The 19,121-nt window shown below is 39.7% G+C and overlaps 1 protein-coding gene across 2 annotated transcripts in view; it reads right to left on the reverse strand.

Annotated features, from left to right (window-relative positions):
* Pepck1 (Phosphoenolpyruvate carboxykinase 1) overlaps positions 1-19,121 on the reverse strand; it is a 392,471-nt gene that overhangs the window by 21,054 nt on the left and 352,296 nt on the right. The window contains exons 1-2 of one of the 2 annotated variants that reach the window (XM_067149720.2): positions 4,092-4,251; positions 579-696 (exon numbers count right to left, since the gene is read on the reverse strand). In XM_067149720.2, coding sequence (XP_067005821.1) covers positions 579-696; positions 4,092-4,126 — 153 coding nt within the window. In that variant the 5' untranslated portion in view covers positions 4,127-4,251. Of the gene's footprint in view, positions 1-578; positions 697-4,091; positions 4,252-19,121 lie in introns of those variants that run through there. The other variant, XM_067149721.2, reaches the window with a different exon arrangement.

A 19,121-nucleotide genomic window follows, 5' to 3' on the forward strand; every position in this document is an offset into this window, starting at 1 on the left:
ACTTGGATAAAGATTGTGATTCCAGCCCACAATGTAAATATTGAGAGAATTATCTCTCTAATACAGAACTGGTGGACAAAAGAAAGAAATCATCTCTCAGTTCATTCCATTAGGAATATCATACATGGATTAGAGCAATATAATTTTTCAGAACATGCATTGTAAAGGTTTTTCATAATAATATCTTCAAGGAAATGCAAATCTAATTGAAATGATAAGCAAGTCAGAAAAGTACAGCAACAATTAAATGTTAAAATTACTCCATAGTATTGTTACAGGGAATGTTTGTATGACATGTGGACAATGTTTCAGTTATTAATTTTATACTGTGCAGCATCATTTTTATGATTTAATCTTGGTGTTAAAATGTTTCAGTTATTAATTTTATACTGTACAGCATCATTTTATGATTTAATCTTGCTGTTCCTGGTATGTCCAAGTTTTCAGTCTAAGATGTCCTCAGTTCCAGGAATTCCATCCAGTAATCTTATGTCTATGGGTTCTCTTATATTACTGTAGTTGTCATTGCAGTTGTTGCAAGTAATGAAATAAAACAGAATATAAATATGTCTCCTCACCTTGGGAGAAAGGGAATGAGGATCACCATGTACGATGTTTGTACCTCGCAGGTGCTTGTACAGCCCCACGTTCGGCTGTGCCATCGTCTTGGCATAGCGAGATGCAGTGGTTACACATCTACAACAAACAGAAATATAACACCATTAGTCTTAGTCTATATTTCAGACCTGAAAGAGAATAGAAGTTAAGCAATGTATCATAAAATACAAAATTTGCAGAATATCTTGTATCTTCAAATATGGTACAAGTACTATGAACCATGCAAAGATGAAATATAAAGGAGTAAACTGGGAAGGAACTTGGCGCTTCGAGCAAGAAAGGTGGAGAACAGAAATTGACAAGCGCAATGCAAGAAAAGAACATAAGCTCATGAAGAAAATCAAACTACACAGCCAGTACCTAACAGAACAAATGTGTGTCAAAAATGTGGAAAAATCTGCAGTTCTAGGATTGGCCTCTACAGTCACCTAAGATCTCACAAAAACCAAGTTCTTCAGGAAGACAATCATACTCGTTTATGAGGGATAGCCCATCATATTTACAACTACCATCTGTTCACAGAATTAGATTAGGTATCCTCATTAGTCTGTTAATTGTATTTTCTTTTCACAAAAGTTAATAAGGCTAAACCTTGCAGCAACAATTTTGAATGGGAAATGAAATCATTTTTAAGGTTGGCCATTTTTATGAAGAAATGTCGGAAGTTACATCAACTGTTCACCAATTTTGTGGCATAAAATTACTGTATACTTCTTATTCTCCTACCGTTTTTCCCACACCTGTGGGGTCGCGGTGTGTGAACTACGTCACAGGTGTGGATTTGGCCCTGTTTTACAGCCAGATACTCTTCCTGATGCCAACCCTATTTGGAAGGATCCAATCACTATTATGTGTTTCTGTGGTTGTTGGTAGTGGGTGTGTTGTCTAAATATGAAGAGGAGAGTGTTAGGACAAACACAAACGCCCAGTCGCCGAGCCAGAAGGATTAATCAAACATGAAATAATTCATCCAGGACTACTTGCACAATGAAAATTATACCAAATTAAATTATACTGTTTTCATCCAAATAATTACCCACATAATCATGGCAAATATGGACTAATGACAAACAAAGACAAAATTATTTCAAACAAAAGGAACAACATACAACTTACATTCAAAAAACAAAAATCGGACAAGGGTGCACTGTATATGCACCCAACAAGGGGGCAATAACAACAGCCCGGAATGGTTGTACAGTGCAGGTACTCCAGTCAACTGATCATCGTCATCCTCCCTCTCCAGAAGAAGTGGAAGAGCGAATAATCCGACAGTTTGACAGAGTGCCTTCAGGAACACTGGTATTTCTTCCTGAACGTGAATCCTTGAAGAGGAATATTTAAAAAATACGACAACGCCATTTCCATGGAATTCCCAAATTATTATGCGATATCTTAGATATTCCCCGTGAATTTACAGCAGGCCTGACAATGAGAGGAGATATTATTTTTTTCATGACACTTCTGATGAGCGGGACCAGTAGCGGCGAATGAGGATGAAAAGTGCAAGGGAAAAAAAACGGACAACAAAACAGTACCCGGGTTTGCGGGATATAGCGGATGGGGGGGGGGGGGGGGGGGAGAGGAGGATTTCGTCAATACTGAAGAAAAAAAAGCTATAAAGTGTTAAGCTCTTTGATGCTCTCTGAGCGAATTTCGATAGAGGTAGAGGTTGACAGTTTACCGGTACCAATTTAAGTGCGGTAATAACAATTTTGCGATGCAATATAACTTTCACCATAGGAACAATATTACACATTTATTATAATTAAATAAACGTACGGTGTGATTATACAATTAAAATAATTTAGTATTTGAGTACACACTAAGAAATTAACAGACACTAATGCGACTTGCAAACTGACGAATGCGCGCGGCAAGCGGGTGAATCATACCTCAGTGTCCATGACCTTGGCAGAAAAATGTACTCTGGCTACCCTTCCTTACAGCACATGCAAAGTCTCCACTACTACCTGCTGTGGCGATATACAAATCGGTTAATCGGGATGAATGACATTTTGTACGTATTTCTGCTAATAATTCTGTTAATAATTAAAGAAAATAAAGGAAAGAATCAGCGGATAAGACAACAGGGCTTATACAAATTGCTTTTTTGCCCCCGCCCCCCGCAATCACCGCTACTGAGCGGGACAGTGATGATGAAAAATGTGACGGTATACTGCTGTTTCTGTCAAGAAACCACCTGTGAATACTATCCCTATCAACAATATGGTATATCGCCGGAACTTTCCGGACTGCGTCCAACCTCCTCGCACAGAGACGGTTCACGGGGAGTTTGCAGGTAAAATATTTATTTTCCCCTATTCCTTACTGCCGAATAAAATCATAGCGTCATACGAAGATGGACTACTTGGAGCAATTAGACAGAAGCGCTCTGATTACGGCTGGCATATTCCACAACCATCCGTCGTCGTATCCGATTTTGAAATTAGCATCATCCAAGCAGTTAAAAATGCCTTCCCGCATGCAACGTCGAGGTTCTGTTTCTTTCTCCTGAAGCAAAGTGCCAAGGCGCGTATGAAAATCCCAACATGATACAATCGTGCAACATTTGGTAAGATATTAATTAGATTTTTTTATTCGAAGACGTACATCATGATTTGTATAAGAGGTAGGCGACCGGGAGCTAAAGCTCGCTATCCACACCATTTGTGAAATAATTTTTTCAAGCTAATACAAATAACGAGCCTTGCACGAATAATGTTACAGAGGCCTGGTACAATAGATTTCAATCAAATGTCACAAAAATCATCCACTACTCTGCATACTAATTGAGTGCCTGAAAGAAAAGGAGTTGTTTAAACAATGCTATTCATAGCAAAATCGGATTTAGGCGGAAATGTAAAACAACCTCGAAAAAGAAAATACAAGAATTTAAATTTGCGTTTACAAACTATCTCCTCACTATTTCCTTACAATACCGGTACTATAAATACAAAAACGAAGGGAAAGTTGAAGAACATTTGCGGGCGTGTAGTCACAACATTGCTCTGTAATGTTTTTCGATAAGTATTCTTTGGCTAAATTATCTTTGGATGAATTTTCTTGGATGTATTTTCGCAAGTGCAAATAACAAAAACTTCTAAACAATTTACAAATACTTACAAATAATGTTTGGTGCAGTTCCTCAGGAATAGTGAAACAGCGGAATTCCTTTGTTTGTATGCCCAGCCACAATGCAAATGTGGAAAGACTATTCGAAACAAGGACTATTGTATCACTGAGATAGTGTAATCCTAGGAAGGCAGTCATACTCGGAGAGGAAGTCAAACAAGAACGTAGTACTGTAGTTACTAAATTTTACATAAACTGCTCGCTGACAGTCTAGCACTAAAATGATGACAGACATAGCAGTCTCAAACATAACCATACGCATAATGTTAGAACAAGAACTACCGATTTTAAAAAATCTTAAAAATAAAATACCGTACAAAACATGCTTCAGTACTTACGATATATACTGATTCTTCTCAACGTTGTCAGGCATTTTAATGTGTTGTTATCTACCGGTAAGTAAAAAATGTCACTGATATCAATTAGGTCTAAATGAAGTGAGGACCATTGAAGTTCCCAGCACTATGTGTTGATGAAGCTGACACAATGCTTGTCAAAATCAGTGGTGTTCTCAACTTTATATGGATCCATAAGGCGCGCGCCGCGTACCAGTGTCATGGTGGGGGAGATATGCGGCTTGGAGTGGGGAGATGCAACGCGCGAACTGGCAGGCTGGTGCAAGAGACCAAAGTCCTTGCTACAGCGTCAACTGTGATACGTCCCCATCCAAAATGACGTCACTATAAGAGCAAGGGGGTCAAAGCTCACGTGCGAGATACCAGTTACCTGCTTGCTATCTCTAGGGAGGGGTTCAGTGTACCATTGCTATATAGTCCAACTCTTTCAATCAAAGCAGATTCGATGATAGGTAGCAACAAGCACAAATGAAAATAAGTTCGCAGAAGAAACTGTAACAGATTGTCCATTACAGAGCCTATTTTTAATATTAACTTGCTGCGTTGATAGTTTTCAGCGGTAGGGATAGGAGGATATTTAGTTAGTTTGCGTGTTTGTTTTGTTTACTTCCACGTGATTTACGGATATAAAATACGAATTCTCTATTCATTCCCTTCTGTCCATGCGAGAAACTCCTTGGTAACAACTTGGCGAACGAAACGGAATTCGATGGGGAGCTTTCAATATTAATGAGGCTTATCAATCAATCATCACTGATCTGCCCGTCGCCCAGGTGGCAGATTCCCTATCAGTTGTTTACTTTGTCTTTTCTTAGGCAGGTAAATGAGCGAATGATTGTGATAAAAGATTTTCAATCAATCAATCAATCAATCAATCAATCAATCAATCAATCATTCACTACTGATCTGAATTTAAGGCAGTCGCCCAGGTTGCAGATTCGCTATCTGTTGTTTTCCTAGCCTTATCTTAAGTGATTTCAAGGAAATTGGAAATTTATTGAACATCTCCCTTGGTAAGTTATTCCAATCCCTAACTCCCCTTCCTATAAACGAATATTTGCTCCAATTTGTCCTCTTGAATTTCAACTTTATCTTCATACTGTGATCTTTCCTACTTTTAAAGACACCATTTAAACTTATTCGTCTACTAATGTAATTTCACGCCATCTCTCCACTGACAGCTCGGAACATACCACTTAGTCTAGCAGCTCGTCTTCTTTCACCCAAGTCTTCCCAGCCCAAACTTTGCAACGTTTTCGTAACGTTACTCTTTCGTCGGAAATCACCCAGAACAAATCGAGCTGCTTTTCTTTGGATTTTTCCAGTTCTTGAATCAAGTAATCCTGGTGAGGGTCCCAAACACTGGAACCATAGTCTAGTTGCGGTCTTACCAGAGATTTGTATGCCCTCTCCTTTACATCCTTACTACAACCCCTAAACACCCTCATAACCATGTGCAGAGATCTGTGCCCTTTATTTACAATCCCATTTATGTGATTACCCCAATGAAGATCTTTCCTTATATTAACACCTAGGTACTTACAGTGATCCTCATAAGAAACTTTCACCCCATCAATGCAGTAATTAAAACTGAGAGGACTTTTCCTATTTGTGAAACTCACAGCCTGACTTTTAACCCCGTTTATCACCATAACATTGCCTGCTGTCCATCTCACAACGTTATCGAGATCATTTTGCAGTTGCTCACAATATTGTAACTTATTTATTACTCTATACAGAATAACATCATCCGCAAAAAACCTTATCTCTGATTTCACTTCTTTACTCATAATCATCATATATAAGAAAACATAAAGGTGCAATAATACTGCCTTGAGGAATTCCCCTCTTAATTATTACAGGGTCAGATAAAGCTTCGGCTACTCGAATTCTCTGAGATCTATTTTCTACATTGGTAGGTTTTGCAGTTGGAGAAATTAGGACGAGAATTGTCTCAGTGTATTCACCATGTGAGGGTGCAGATGAGGATGAAGTTGACAAGCTTTATGAAGAGTTGAGTGACATCGTAGTCATTAGCAATTACGAATACATTCTTAATAATAATGGAATTTGCTTTACGTCCCACTAACTACTTTAACGGTTTTCGGAGACGCCGAGGTGCCGGAATTTAATCCCACAGGAGTTCTTTAACGATACAGACACGAGGTTGACGTATTTGAGCACCGAACTGAGCCAGGATCGAACCTGCCAAGTTAGGGTCAGAAGGCCAGCGCCTCAACCGTCTGAGCCGCATTCTTCAAGCATAAAGCTATTCACCGGTACACATGGAAGGGAAGGTGCACCAGATCCATAATAGAATATATCATAACCGACATTGAATTCAGGAAATCTCTTCGGAATGTGCGGATATTTCCGGCGATTTTTCGACGATACAGTCCACTATCTGATCTGTAGTGAACAAAGTATCTTTAGGCCTAGGATAGAAAAGATGAAATCTGTCTGCAGACGAATAAGGGTAGAAAATCTCCAGGACGAGGAAATTATACAGAAGTACATGGATATGATTAGTGAAACGTTCCAAACAATGGACAGTAAGCAGGTTCAGGATATAGAAAGAGAATGGGGGCATACAGATGGATGCTGTAGTAGAAACAGCAAGGGAATGCATAGGAACAGCTGTGCGTAAAAATAAGAAAAAGTGGGCACCAAGCTGGAATACTGAAGTTAGGGCAGCTTGTAAACGTAAAAATAAGGCGTAGAAATTTCTCCAAACAACGATTAAGGCAGACAGAAAAGTGTACGTAAGTGAAAGAAACAGAGAGAAAAAAACAGTTGAATCGAATATGATGATTTCAGTAATAACCTAGAAAGGCTGATCAAGTGGCAGGGAAACTTTTCTGGACACTAATAAAGAATCTGAGAAAGGGAGGGGAAAAGGAAATAACTAGTGTTTTAAATCAGGTGAACTCATAGTAGATCCCACGGAATATCTAGATAGGTGAAAGGAATATTTTGAAAATCCTCTCAACGTAGGAGGAAATATTTCTAATGATTCGCAAACAGCGGAGCCCACTGGAAGGAGGACAATGATGTTAGTGAAATGACGCTTGAGGAAGTGGAAAGGATGGTAAGGAAACTGCAACGTCATAAAGTAGCAGAAATACTGTAGATGAAATTAGACCAAAAATGATTCAATATATTGGGAAAACAGGGATAAAATGTCTTCAAACAGTACTAAGTAGAGACGAGACTTGCATGCAAATACATGTTTTTATAGAAACTTAGGACATAGCTCAAACTGAGTAATTGGTCATTTCATTACTTTCCGGTTCCAAGTAAGTATACTTTTCCCGTACATGTTTGCATGTTTTGGCCTTTCTGGGAAGAAATGAATGTATAATGCATATTTAAGGAATTTTTAGCTTAAACTTAGGGTAATCATGCATATAATGTACAGTATATCATATGATATACTCTACAATTATATCATGTATATTACATTCAGTTTAAATACATGTTTTAATTAATGATTTTTTCAAACATTTGATATCCTAGCGTAAGTTTCTAGTTTCCAATTTTTATTTTCCGTTTTTACGGTCGCTTTCACCAGTCCCGTAATACGCTGTCGTTAAATCGGTACGGAATGAAATTGATACTTAGTTATCGTACCTAATAGTAATTATTGAAATTAATATTTTATTCTAAAGTAAACATTTTTAGGTTTATGTAGTAAACAGTTTCTCGTCAGATGATGCAGTGTGTATCAGAGATGCACAAGTAGCGTCTGAATGGAAAAATGTGCAGCAGGATTCAATTTACGTTAATACGAACTTTTGTAAACTAGCTTCTACAATAACCAGATTAGAAACCACATGTCTGTCACCAGAAGATTCAATGTCAATTGTTGAGGATTTCCACAGATCTTTCGGATATGCCCGTGGGAAAGTAGGAGTAGCGGTGGACTGTAAGTGGACAGAGTCATAAACATGAACCCAGACTAAGGATTATTTTGTTCACTGAAGAAGGTTATTAACGGCGAAACTGATCCTTTCAAGTAGCCTATTTAGGATGTGTATTCTCCCAGGATAGTAGTACTGTATAGTGAGAGTGAATCAAGGTGCAGCAAAGCTAATGAGTGAGTTCGCAGTTGCAGTCAACAGTATTCTGTAATAAAGAAGTCAGCTCCTGCACGAAACTATCTTTACACCGATCTGTTTTCAGGCCAACTTTGCTTTACGGGAGTGAAAGCTGTGTGAACTCGGGATATTTTATTCATAAGTTGAAATAACAGACATGAAAGTAGCGAGAATGATCGCTGATATAAACAAGTGGGAACAATGGGAGAAGGGTACCGGTACTTGAATGCGTGTGAAGTTTCGTACACCCAGAAAGCTTTGGACTTCCCGAATATCCTAAAATTAGATTTATAGTTGGTATATTCCTAAATAAAGCTGCCCGCTGCCAGACAGCCGTTAACCATTGTCCCTTATCTTGCATTCCATATCTCTGCAGGATATTTCACAAAATGGCGAAGTATGCAGTTTCTTCACTTACTTTTATAAAAGTAACTAGCATGTGCCCGCGGCTTTGCCCGCGTTTAGTAATTCAACCGTTAGATGTTTCTAAAAAATGTATTTAAAAGCAAATTAAAGCATTATATTTATTAACTCACATCTTTTTTACGTAAATTGCATGAAATACATTATTTTATTGTTATTATATTGTTCATTTCAATGCTTAAGATACCGGGTTGATGGATGGTACAGATAATATTAAAACCATATAAAAGACCATGTTATATAATACAAAATATATTGTTTTCTTAGAATATAATAATGTCCTTCCATTTGGAGGTAAGATGTATACTGTATTGTGTTTGCCTTTCGAACTCTTGAACAATCCACGTACAGTTGACAATGACAAAAGCACCGTTTTCGAAGATGGAGTACTACAACTTTAAGCGATTGTCCTATGTCAAAATTTCAGATCTCTGTGTTTCGTAGATTGAACTGAGCTTCGCATATTACGGGCTGCTGGCTCCTCGTGGCGCGGGCCGAAAATGGCTTCCTACTCAATGGACTTACAGTCCGAGGAATAATACTTCGCCCGCGGCATGCTCAGTCATGATGGTGGCTTCAATAATATTCGTCATCAGTTTCAGAGCCGTGTTCATTGCAGAGGGAAGGATGTTCAAAATCTCTGTCGTGTAGTTGACAGCCTCACCTGTATGACATGTCGTGTCGATAGACTTTTCAATTTATAGGAAACCGGATAATTATTGAGTTTCATGTCTTGGAGCAAGAATTGCTTTCAGATACAGCCATGCGTCTTAGGTGAAAACCTGTGCTCACCTATGACAAACATTTTAGATCTTTGTTTGCCGTGGATTTGGCTGGGCATTGCACACATAAACACAGACAGACAGACAGACAGACAGACAGACAGACAGACAGACAGACAGACAGACAGACAGACAGACAGACAGACAGACAGACAGACAGACAGACAGACAGACAGACAGACAGACAGACAGACAGACATCATGGATTGAATCATTGCAGGGGCTCATAACCCTTAGGGGATTTACAAGGCTATTTATTTATTATATTATGAATATCATGGCTCTGCTGGCGAGACCTAGTGTTTACAGTGCACTATGTCTTCTGGTATGGGCTATAGCAATTTTGTTACTTTCATTGATCTGTCTCTGTCTTATCCTTGGCGTTGTCAATGTGAAAGTGAATGCGGTATGAGCGATGTTAGTAATACCATTCCTTATGCAGCCATTTCCAGCTGTGAGTGGTGTGAAAAACGGAAAATGTTGCTCGTAGGGTCGGTAGGTGCATGCGTTTCAGTGGGTTTGGCACACTGATATCCTTATGTAGAGGGATGTAGTCTATTCACCATTGCGTGTTCCTGTGGTGGTGTGATGTCTTGTATGTAAATCCTCGTGCGTTGACGTACAACATCCAGCCCCCGATCGAAAGGAATTAACCAAACGCCTCCAATGGAACCTTCTGAACCACATACCAGCACTGATACGGGTCTTACAAATTGAACACAGAACTTTCGTCCACCTCTCTCCTTCGTGCGCACTTGTGTTGACGTCTTTTAAAACAACAGGACTCGTTGTTCTGGAGTTCTTAAGATTAGTGGCACCATTCACTTTCGGTAAAGACAAACGGCTATTAAGATCTAGAGCAAACTGCTTACTTAAACTTCGTTGACCGTTACATCATATAATAATGTATATCTTTTACTGGCATCAGAACTGAGTTTATTATGTGTTTGAGAAAGTTAGGAAAAACCCTATTATATTATTATTTCATTCTATTAACAACGAAGCCCCACATGTTTGAGCCTGAGGAATGTTTTAATGTGCTGGCGGTGCGTTAGTCCATATGATAGGGTCTCTGAACTCGACCTTGGTCAGATTGATCTTCTCAGTTACTGTTTCACATTCACTCTCAAGAGGTTCGTAGAGTAATCATAATCAGTACAAGAACACTATGGTACGGAATCATTTATATATTTTAATTATCCATTCCAGGTACCTATTGACTGCGATTGCACAACTTCCTTAATTTTCTCGAGTTCTTCTTTTCTCTTTTGCCATTTTCTGGCTTGTCTTTGCTCGTTCTTCCTTTTTGGTCTCTCTGGTTTCTCTTCAGTCAGGTCCGTCACCTGTGAAATCTTCACCATGGATACTACTCTATTTCCTATGTTTTCTTCCCTGGTCCCACATATTTTAAAGATCATGGTAGACTTCTTTCCATCGCAGGACTTGAGTCCTCCTGTTCTCTTGGAAGGTGAGGATTATCTTTGTTATTCTTTTGGTTCCATTCTCCTGAGGTGCCCAGGCCATTCGCTTCTTCTTCTTATTATTATTATTATTCTTATTCTGTTTCTAAAACTTTTCGTATAGCTCTTAATTTGGTCTGAAACAGAATGTAAATTCGTTTATTGTCCCAGGATCTTCCTTAGAAATTTCATTTCTTTGTTTTCTATTTGCGAGAGTCTACTTTTGGACTATTGTCTCCGTAGCGTGTAAGCATTCCTCTACTGTCTGAGTTTGGCCTGGTGAGAAGGGAATTTGGATTACTAGTATTTTTTTCACAACGTTGTGTCCAACTAAGTACTGTAGTGCAATTGAACTTATTTAGCAGACGAATTTGCTTTCTGTCCGCCTCTGTGGTGTAGTGGTTAGCGGCACCCCCGGAGGTCCGGGTTCGATTCCCGGCTCTGCCACGAAAATTTGAAAAGTGGTACGAGGGCTGGAACGGGGTCCACTCAGCCATCCTCGAAGTGGTTTTCCGTGGTTTCCCACTACTCCTCCAGGCAATTGCCGGGATGGTACCTAACTTAAGGCCACGGCCTCTTCCTTCCCTATTCCTTGTCTATCCCTTCCAATCTTCCCATCCCTCCACAAGACCCCTATTCAGCATAGCAGGTGAGGCCGCCTGGGCGAGGTACTGGTCATTCTCCCCAGTTGTATCCCCGACCAAGAGTCTGAAGCTCCAGGACACTGCCCTTGAGGCGGTAGAGGTGGGATTCCTCGCGGAGTCCGAGGGAAAAGCCGAACCTGGAGGGTAAACAGATGATGATGATGATGATGATGATGATGATTTGCTTTCTTCTCTTCCTAGAATCTTTTCATCCTCTCGCTGTGTTTCTTCTTTCGTTCTTCCGTCCATGTAGTTGTGGTTCTCATCTTGGGTTTTTCATCAAAATTATGTTCGTTCACCAACGTTCTAAAGCTAGGCCTGTCCCACGTAATTTCACCTGCTATGCTGATTTCTTGAAGGTCTTTTTCAATTTCGATTATCAGGCGAGTTGGTCGTGCGGTTAGGGGCGCGAAGCTGTGAGCTTGCATCCGGGAGATAGTGGGTTCGAACTCCACTGTCGGCAGCCCTGAAGATGGTTTTCCTTGGTTTCCCATTTTCACACCAGGCAAATGCTCAATTAAGGCCACAGCCGCTTCCTTCCCATTCCTAGGCCTATCCCATCGCCACCATAAGACCTATCTGTGTCGGTGCGACGTAAAGCAAATAGCAATTTCGATCACCCTAATTATTCTTCACTTTTAGTGAGAAGGCATAATTAAATATCTTTTTAGTAAGTCTTTCTCTGTCCATTCTTTGAATATGGCCGTAAAATTTCAGTCGTCTGGTATAATTCAGGAGACCTTTTCATCCATACTCCTGTGCATACTGGGCCAAAGATTTTCCTTTCTTGTTTTTCGAAAGTTTTAGTATCTGCTTCAAATGATCAAGTTTTCTGTTGCGTATACTGCTTCAGGCTTAATTACAGTGTTATAGTGTTTTAATTTAGCGTTCCGAGATCCTGATTTTTTCATGTACCTGTTCCATGTGATTCTATAGGCTTTTTATAATTTAGAAATCGTGAAGTAAACAGAGAGAGCATTTCTAAATTATTATTATCATTATTATTATTATTATTATTATTATTATTATTATTATTATTATTATCATGATATTATGAAGATGATTGCGATAAAATGCCGATATTTATCTACGATCAATACAAAATCAGTTTACGGTGATAAGAATCGAGGGCTATGAAAAAGCAGCAGCAATCAAGAAAGGATTAAAACAGGGTTGCAATTTGTCCCCGCCCCCTTTCAATGTTTAATTAATTAATGTTATTTGCTTTACGTCCCACTAACTACTTTTTATGGTCTTCGGAGACGCCGAGGTGCCGGAATTTAGTCCCGCAGGAGTTCTTTTACGTGCCAGTAAATCTACCGACACGGGGCTGTCGTATTTGAGCACCTTCAAATACCACCGGACTGAGCCAGGATCGAACCTGCCAAGTTGGGGTTAGAAGGCCAGCGCCTTAACCGTCTGAGCCACTCAGCCCGGCCCTTTCAATGTTTACACTGAACAATCGTAAATGGAGTCAAAGAGGAATTTGGAAAAGGAAGCATGTTTCAATCAGAACCGTAAGATATGCCGATGATACTGTTATTTTATATGAGTTTGCAGAGGAACTGGAGAAATTACTGAATGGTGTGGGTACAGTCTCCGAGGAGTACAAGCAATAAAGCAATGGAATTCAGCCCAATACAGTCAGGTGGTGCAGGAAATATTACATTAAAAAACCAAACCAAACCCCATGGCACTACAGCCCTTGAAGGACCTTGGCCTACCAAGCGACCGCTGCTCAGCCCAAAGGCCTGCAGATTACGAGGTGTCGTGTGGCCAGCACGACGAAGGCTCTCGGCCGTTATTCTTGGCTTTCTAGACCGGGGCAGTCATCTCACCGTCAGATAGCTCCTCAATTCTAATCACGTAGGCTAGAAAATGAAATTCAAAATGTGGTAGATAAATAATTGCTAATTGGGCCATAGAATAAGTAACGATGGTAGAAGTAAGGTGGCCATAAAATGCACAATAGCACAAGCAAGGAAGATAATTATTAAGATAAATTTGCTCAGTCAAACATAGCCAATATTATAATTGTGTAATTTATAAAGATTTCAAATTGTCAATATTTATGCAAATTTCTGGAATTTATGACGAATCGAAAGAGATATTTGCCATCATCGTAGATACCGTAGGTTTTTCATAACTTTGCGTTAGCAACAGAATTATATATACTTCTGTTAAGTGCTCCAAGTTGTGATACACGAATGTAAGGCCAAAATAAAAGACTATAATTATCTGCACTGTGACTCTGTTCCGTTTAGGTTCTCATGAACATTATTTAAACAGTCTTTGTATACTTGTGTATCACCACTATCTCTTGTCTGTTTGTCAACGTTCCTAGCAATAGCTTTGTTCTAACACACCATGTTACAAGGTCTGGACCACCACAGTCACATGGTTCTGTTCATTCAACCAACGTATCTCCAAGTGAGTATTAAATGAATGGAAACATTGGCAAGTTCGAAAACTAACCCGTAAATGGCGGATCTTCTTGTACACTGAGATAGATAGCTAATAAACCGTCGCGCGTCGATCTACACGAGTTATAGTTGCCAGATGCTCTGTTTTTCCTGGATTCTTCTGCTTTTCGGACATGATATTGCACCTCATTTTATTATTTGCCTGGGGTGGGCAGTTCTCCATTTTTAAAATTATTTCTGCTTTGAAATCAATATAACTGAGAAAACGTACGAAAACAAAATTTCTTTGCAGTACACTGCCTAACTTGATTCAGAGCTATGCTGGTAAGACTGCAAAACAAATAACAAGAAATATTTTTGTGGGTTTAAAGCCGGGTCCAGATAATTGTATTAAGTAGAAGTCTTTCTCACGGTGGATAAAGTGACCTGAAACAGCATCCTCAGTACAAAGGTCGTATAAAATAAGAATGGAGTGAAACAGAGGTTCTATCAATTTAATTAAAGCTAAACTTCAAGTGCCAGTGAATTATGATGAGAAAATTTTTAGAAATTTGCAATCAATTATTTCAAAGTATTACAAAGTGCCAGATCATTACCAAAATACACCAGTAACGAACTAAATAATCAACAGATAATGTGCAAACACTATTAACTGTTAAGAGTTAAGAAATGTTTTTACATCTGTCAGTAAATGAAATGTATGTTTATTTTGAAAAATCTAGTAACTCACGTCAGTCCTGGATCTGCGTATGTAGTGATGTGAGATCGAGAAAATCAGAGGAGAGTGGTGGTGATGGTGGTGATTATTGTTTTAAGAGGAAGTACAACTAGGCAACCATCCTCCATTAACACTAATCCGACCGAGCAAATTGGCCGTGCGGTTAGGAACGCGCAGCTGTGAGGTTGCACTCAGGAGATAGTAGGTTCGAACCCAACTGTCGGCAGCCCTGAATATGGTTTTCCGTGGTTTCTCATTTTCACACGAGGCAAATGCTCGAACTGTACCTTTGTTAACGCCACGGCCGCTTCCTTCCCATTCCTAGCCCTTTCTCACCCCATCGTTGCTATAAAACTTATCTGTGTCGGCACGACGTAAAGCCAATTGTAAAAAAGAAAACCTACAGCAATCAGAGGGAAAATGGAAATAGTCCGACACTTCAAAAAATGAAAGTATCGGCCAAAGAAAGACGACGGCTACGAAAGGCGTGATAATGACACTTCCCAGGCCTCGAATGCTCTAATACCGTCGAGGTCGGAAAAGAACAAGAGTTCGCCAAGGAACGTCGGGTAGGAGAGGTGAAAGTGAGGAGCCTGGCACAAGTAAGTGGAGGCAATGACAAGACTCAGCTAAGGTCCTCGTGGAAGTGATTGCTCAACAATATGGAACTTTGGTAGATCTGAAGTGTCAGCATTGCGGTCCCTTGAGCCATCGCAAATCAGCTCCCTGTGTGGATCAGCGGTAGAGTAGTGGCCTCCAGATTCCAAGATCTTAGGGTCCTACCCGGGAGAGGTAGTCGGATTTTTGAAGAGCGGAGAAAAGTCCATTCTGTGTCGTGCGATGTCGGCATGTGACAGACTGTCTAGATGGTGTCAAATGAAAATATACGGTGTCTGCACGCGGTAGCTTATATCAGGACCTTCCTTTCCTGCAAGACTGAAGAAGATGGACCCAAGCGAGGATAATTCTCAAGGTACCGATGAGGTCAGGTCACCATGAAACTCCCAAATAGAACTTTCGAGATTTCCTAATCAGAACTCTCTAGCCTTGGCCCCCACCGCAAAGTTCCGGGAAGGCAATTTGCCAACAGGCATTTGTTACTATCCCGCATAGACTCTAATCAGAATTACACAATGGGGCCAGAATAAGTGATAAACTCATTGTCACGCGCCTTTTCTCCTTTCTTTGTTTTTTATACAACAAAATCGAGGTGTCAGATGTCTCAAAAGAGATGCGTATCAACTGACTGTCTTACAAACGACAAGATAGTCTTCTGTTCGTGTATACCCACTGTAAGAACTAGGACTATTACATGAGGATGACTGATTTCACAACAAGCATCCTTTAAAAAGACATGCTGTGGCCGCTTTAGTTAGCGAAATTCAATCAATCAATCAATCAATCAATCAATCAATCAATCAATCAATCAATCAATCAATCAATCAATCAATCAATCAATCAATCAATCAATCAATCAATCAATCAATCAATCAATCAAATAAATAAATAAATAAATAAATAAATAAATAAATAAATAAATAAATAAATAAATAAATAAATCAGCACTGATCTGCATTTAGAGCAGTCGCCCAGGTGGCAGATTCCCCTATCTGTTGTTTACTTAGTATTTTCTTAAATAATTGCAAATAATTTGGAAATTCATTGAACATCGCACTTGATAAATTATTCCAATCGCTAACTCTTCTTCCTATAAACGAATATTTGCCCCAATTTGTCCTCTTGAATTCCAACTTTATCTTCATATTGTGATCTTTCCTACTTTTAAAAACACCAATCAAACTTATTCATCTACTAATGTAATTCCACGCCATCTTTCCACGGAGAGCTCGGGACATACCGCTTAGTCGTGCAGCTCGTCTCCTTTCTCCCAAGTTCTCTGCAACATTTTCGTAACGCTACTCTTTTGTCGGAAATCACCCAGAACAAATCGAGCTGCTTTTCTTTGATTTTTTTCTAGTTCTGCAATGAAGTAATCCTGGCGAGGGAACCTGAAACCACACTCTAGAGACTTATATACCCTCTCCTTTACATCCTTACTACAACCCCTAAATACCCTCATAACCATGTGCAGAGATGTGTACCCTTCCTTTGCAGTCCCATTTATGTGATTACCCATTGTGATCATCAGTCGAGGATGTGGTGAGTGTAATCTCTTTGACTCTTACAACTCCTTAATTTTGTTTTCGAGAACTCTGTTTTATCTTAGGAAGAAAAGTAACGCACTTTAAGATAGTAGATTGGGGTCTTTGTTAAAAATTACAAATCATTGTACACTTATAAATTGAAAGTAAATGAATATTGGTGTTGTATAAGTAATAAGGAGTGTTTAGCAGCAAGAGTGTAGATTTTCCCCACATTTAGAGAGCGGTGGCGACAGCACAAACAACCAGTCCCCGAGCTAAGGGAATTATTTTAGACTAAATTTTCGACCCGGCCGGGAATCGAATGGGGACCTCTGAACCGAAGGCCACTAATCTGACCATTCAGCCAAATAATAATAATAATAATAATAATAATAATAATAATAATAATAATAATAATAATAATAATAATGCCGAACAAGTAGCTGCGCGGTTTGAGTCATGTAGTTACCAGCTTGTATTCAAGAGATAGTGGGTTCGAACCCTACTCTCGGCAGCCCTGAACATGGTATTCCGTGGTTTCCCATTTTCACACCAGGCAAATACTGGGGCCGTGCCGTAATTAAGCCACGGTTGCTTCCTTTCCACTCCTAGCCCTTTCCTATCCAATCGTCGCCTTAAGACCTGTCTGTGACGGTGCGATGTAAAGCAACATTTTTAAATGGGATTTTTTGCTATTCGTACTAACACGCGGAAGGATTTTGGCGACATGAGGATGTGAAAGTGATAGGTATGGGGTGGTAGCGTCCGAGGCCTTCCTGTAATTAAGATACAGCTCCGGTATTTGCCTGGTGTGAAAATGGAAAACTACGGAAAACCATTGTGAGGGTTGCCGGCTGTGGAATTCGAACCCACCATCTCCCGAATTCAAACTCACAGCTACGCGACCCAAACTGCGTGACCAACACGCTTGGTGAAAAAATGTTATTGTGATTAATCTTGTAGGAGATGACCAAGCAATTCTCACGACGTCAAATTGACGAGTAGCAGCTACGTCATACAAAATGATGTCCATCAGTTTCTCCACAGCTGACACAGCTTTGAAAGCCGTCGATCAGTGTGACCCTAAGATATTCATACAAGAAGAAATCGTAATGCACGATGACTCGCAATACTCAGATTGTTTACCGGAAGGGTGGCGCGGTCACTCTGTGATCTCAAGTTTCAGTGACGAATCATGACTAAGTAAATTCTGAGCGGGATGTGTGGGTTACAGAAATTGTATAAGTCATGGTTATCTTAATAGGAGAAACTACAGTATAGGCTGATCTCTGTATCTCGGCAGCCCTGAAGATGGTTTTCCGTGGTTTCCCATTTTCACACCAGGAAAATGCTGGGGCTGTACCTTAATTATGGCCACGGCCACTTCCTTCCCACTCCTATCTCCTATCCCGTTGTCTCTATGAGACATATCTGTGTTAGTACAACGTAAAGCCCTTTGCAAGAAAGAAAAAAAAAGATAAACTATAAAAACAGAATGTAACAGCAAGAGAACGCTAGCGGAATTCTGTAAAATGAGGTATTGGTAATTGATGGGAGCTGTGGCATACGCAAAGGCAAAGGGCCTTGCTTACATTTGAACATCTCTTATTTTAATTAAAACACCAATTATATATATATTTTAATTACTATTATTAATTGAGCCTCTTCGCTCACATTCAGAGTAACACTTGCAACCAGTGATAATAATAATAATAATAATAATAATAATAATAATAATAATAATAATAATAATAATAATAATAATAATAATAATAATAATAATAATATCCCACGATAGGCCTACATTTAAGCATTCCAGACACACGCGCTGAAAATACAACCACGAATTCTTGTGAATACTAATGAACATGTATTTGGTTTACAGATATTAAACATGTAATTCTTGTTCTTTTCCGACCCCGGCGGTATTAGGTTTGCGAGGCCTAGGGAGTCTTTCGTTTTTACCCCCTTGTCTTCCCTTCCCTATCTTTTGCCGATACCTACAATCTTCGAAGTGTCGGACTTCTTCCATTTTCCTTCCGATTAGTGTTAATAGAGGATGACTAATCGCCACTACCGGACTCAGTCGGGAATCGAACCCGGGACCCTCTGAAGAGAAGACCAGTACGCTGACCATTCAGACAGATTCAGTCGTATCTAAGCCCCTTCCCTGTCTTTCTAAACTTGTTCCCACTCGAGTTGAGTATGAGTTAGCAAGAGAGTCACTCTTTGTGGAAGAGCCTCTTCCTTAGTCTACCTGCAGCGTTGCCAAGTAGGAAACGAAAGATGTACCTACAAAGCCGTCGAAATGTCCCTACCTT

This window comes from Anabrus simplex, chromosome 6 (assembly GCF_040414725.1).
Source record: "Anabrus simplex isolate iqAnaSimp1 chromosome 6, ASM4041472v1, whole genome shotgun sequence".
Classification (NCBI taxonomy): domain Eukaryota; kingdom Metazoa; phylum Arthropoda; class Insecta; order Orthoptera; family Tettigoniidae; genus Anabrus; species Anabrus simplex.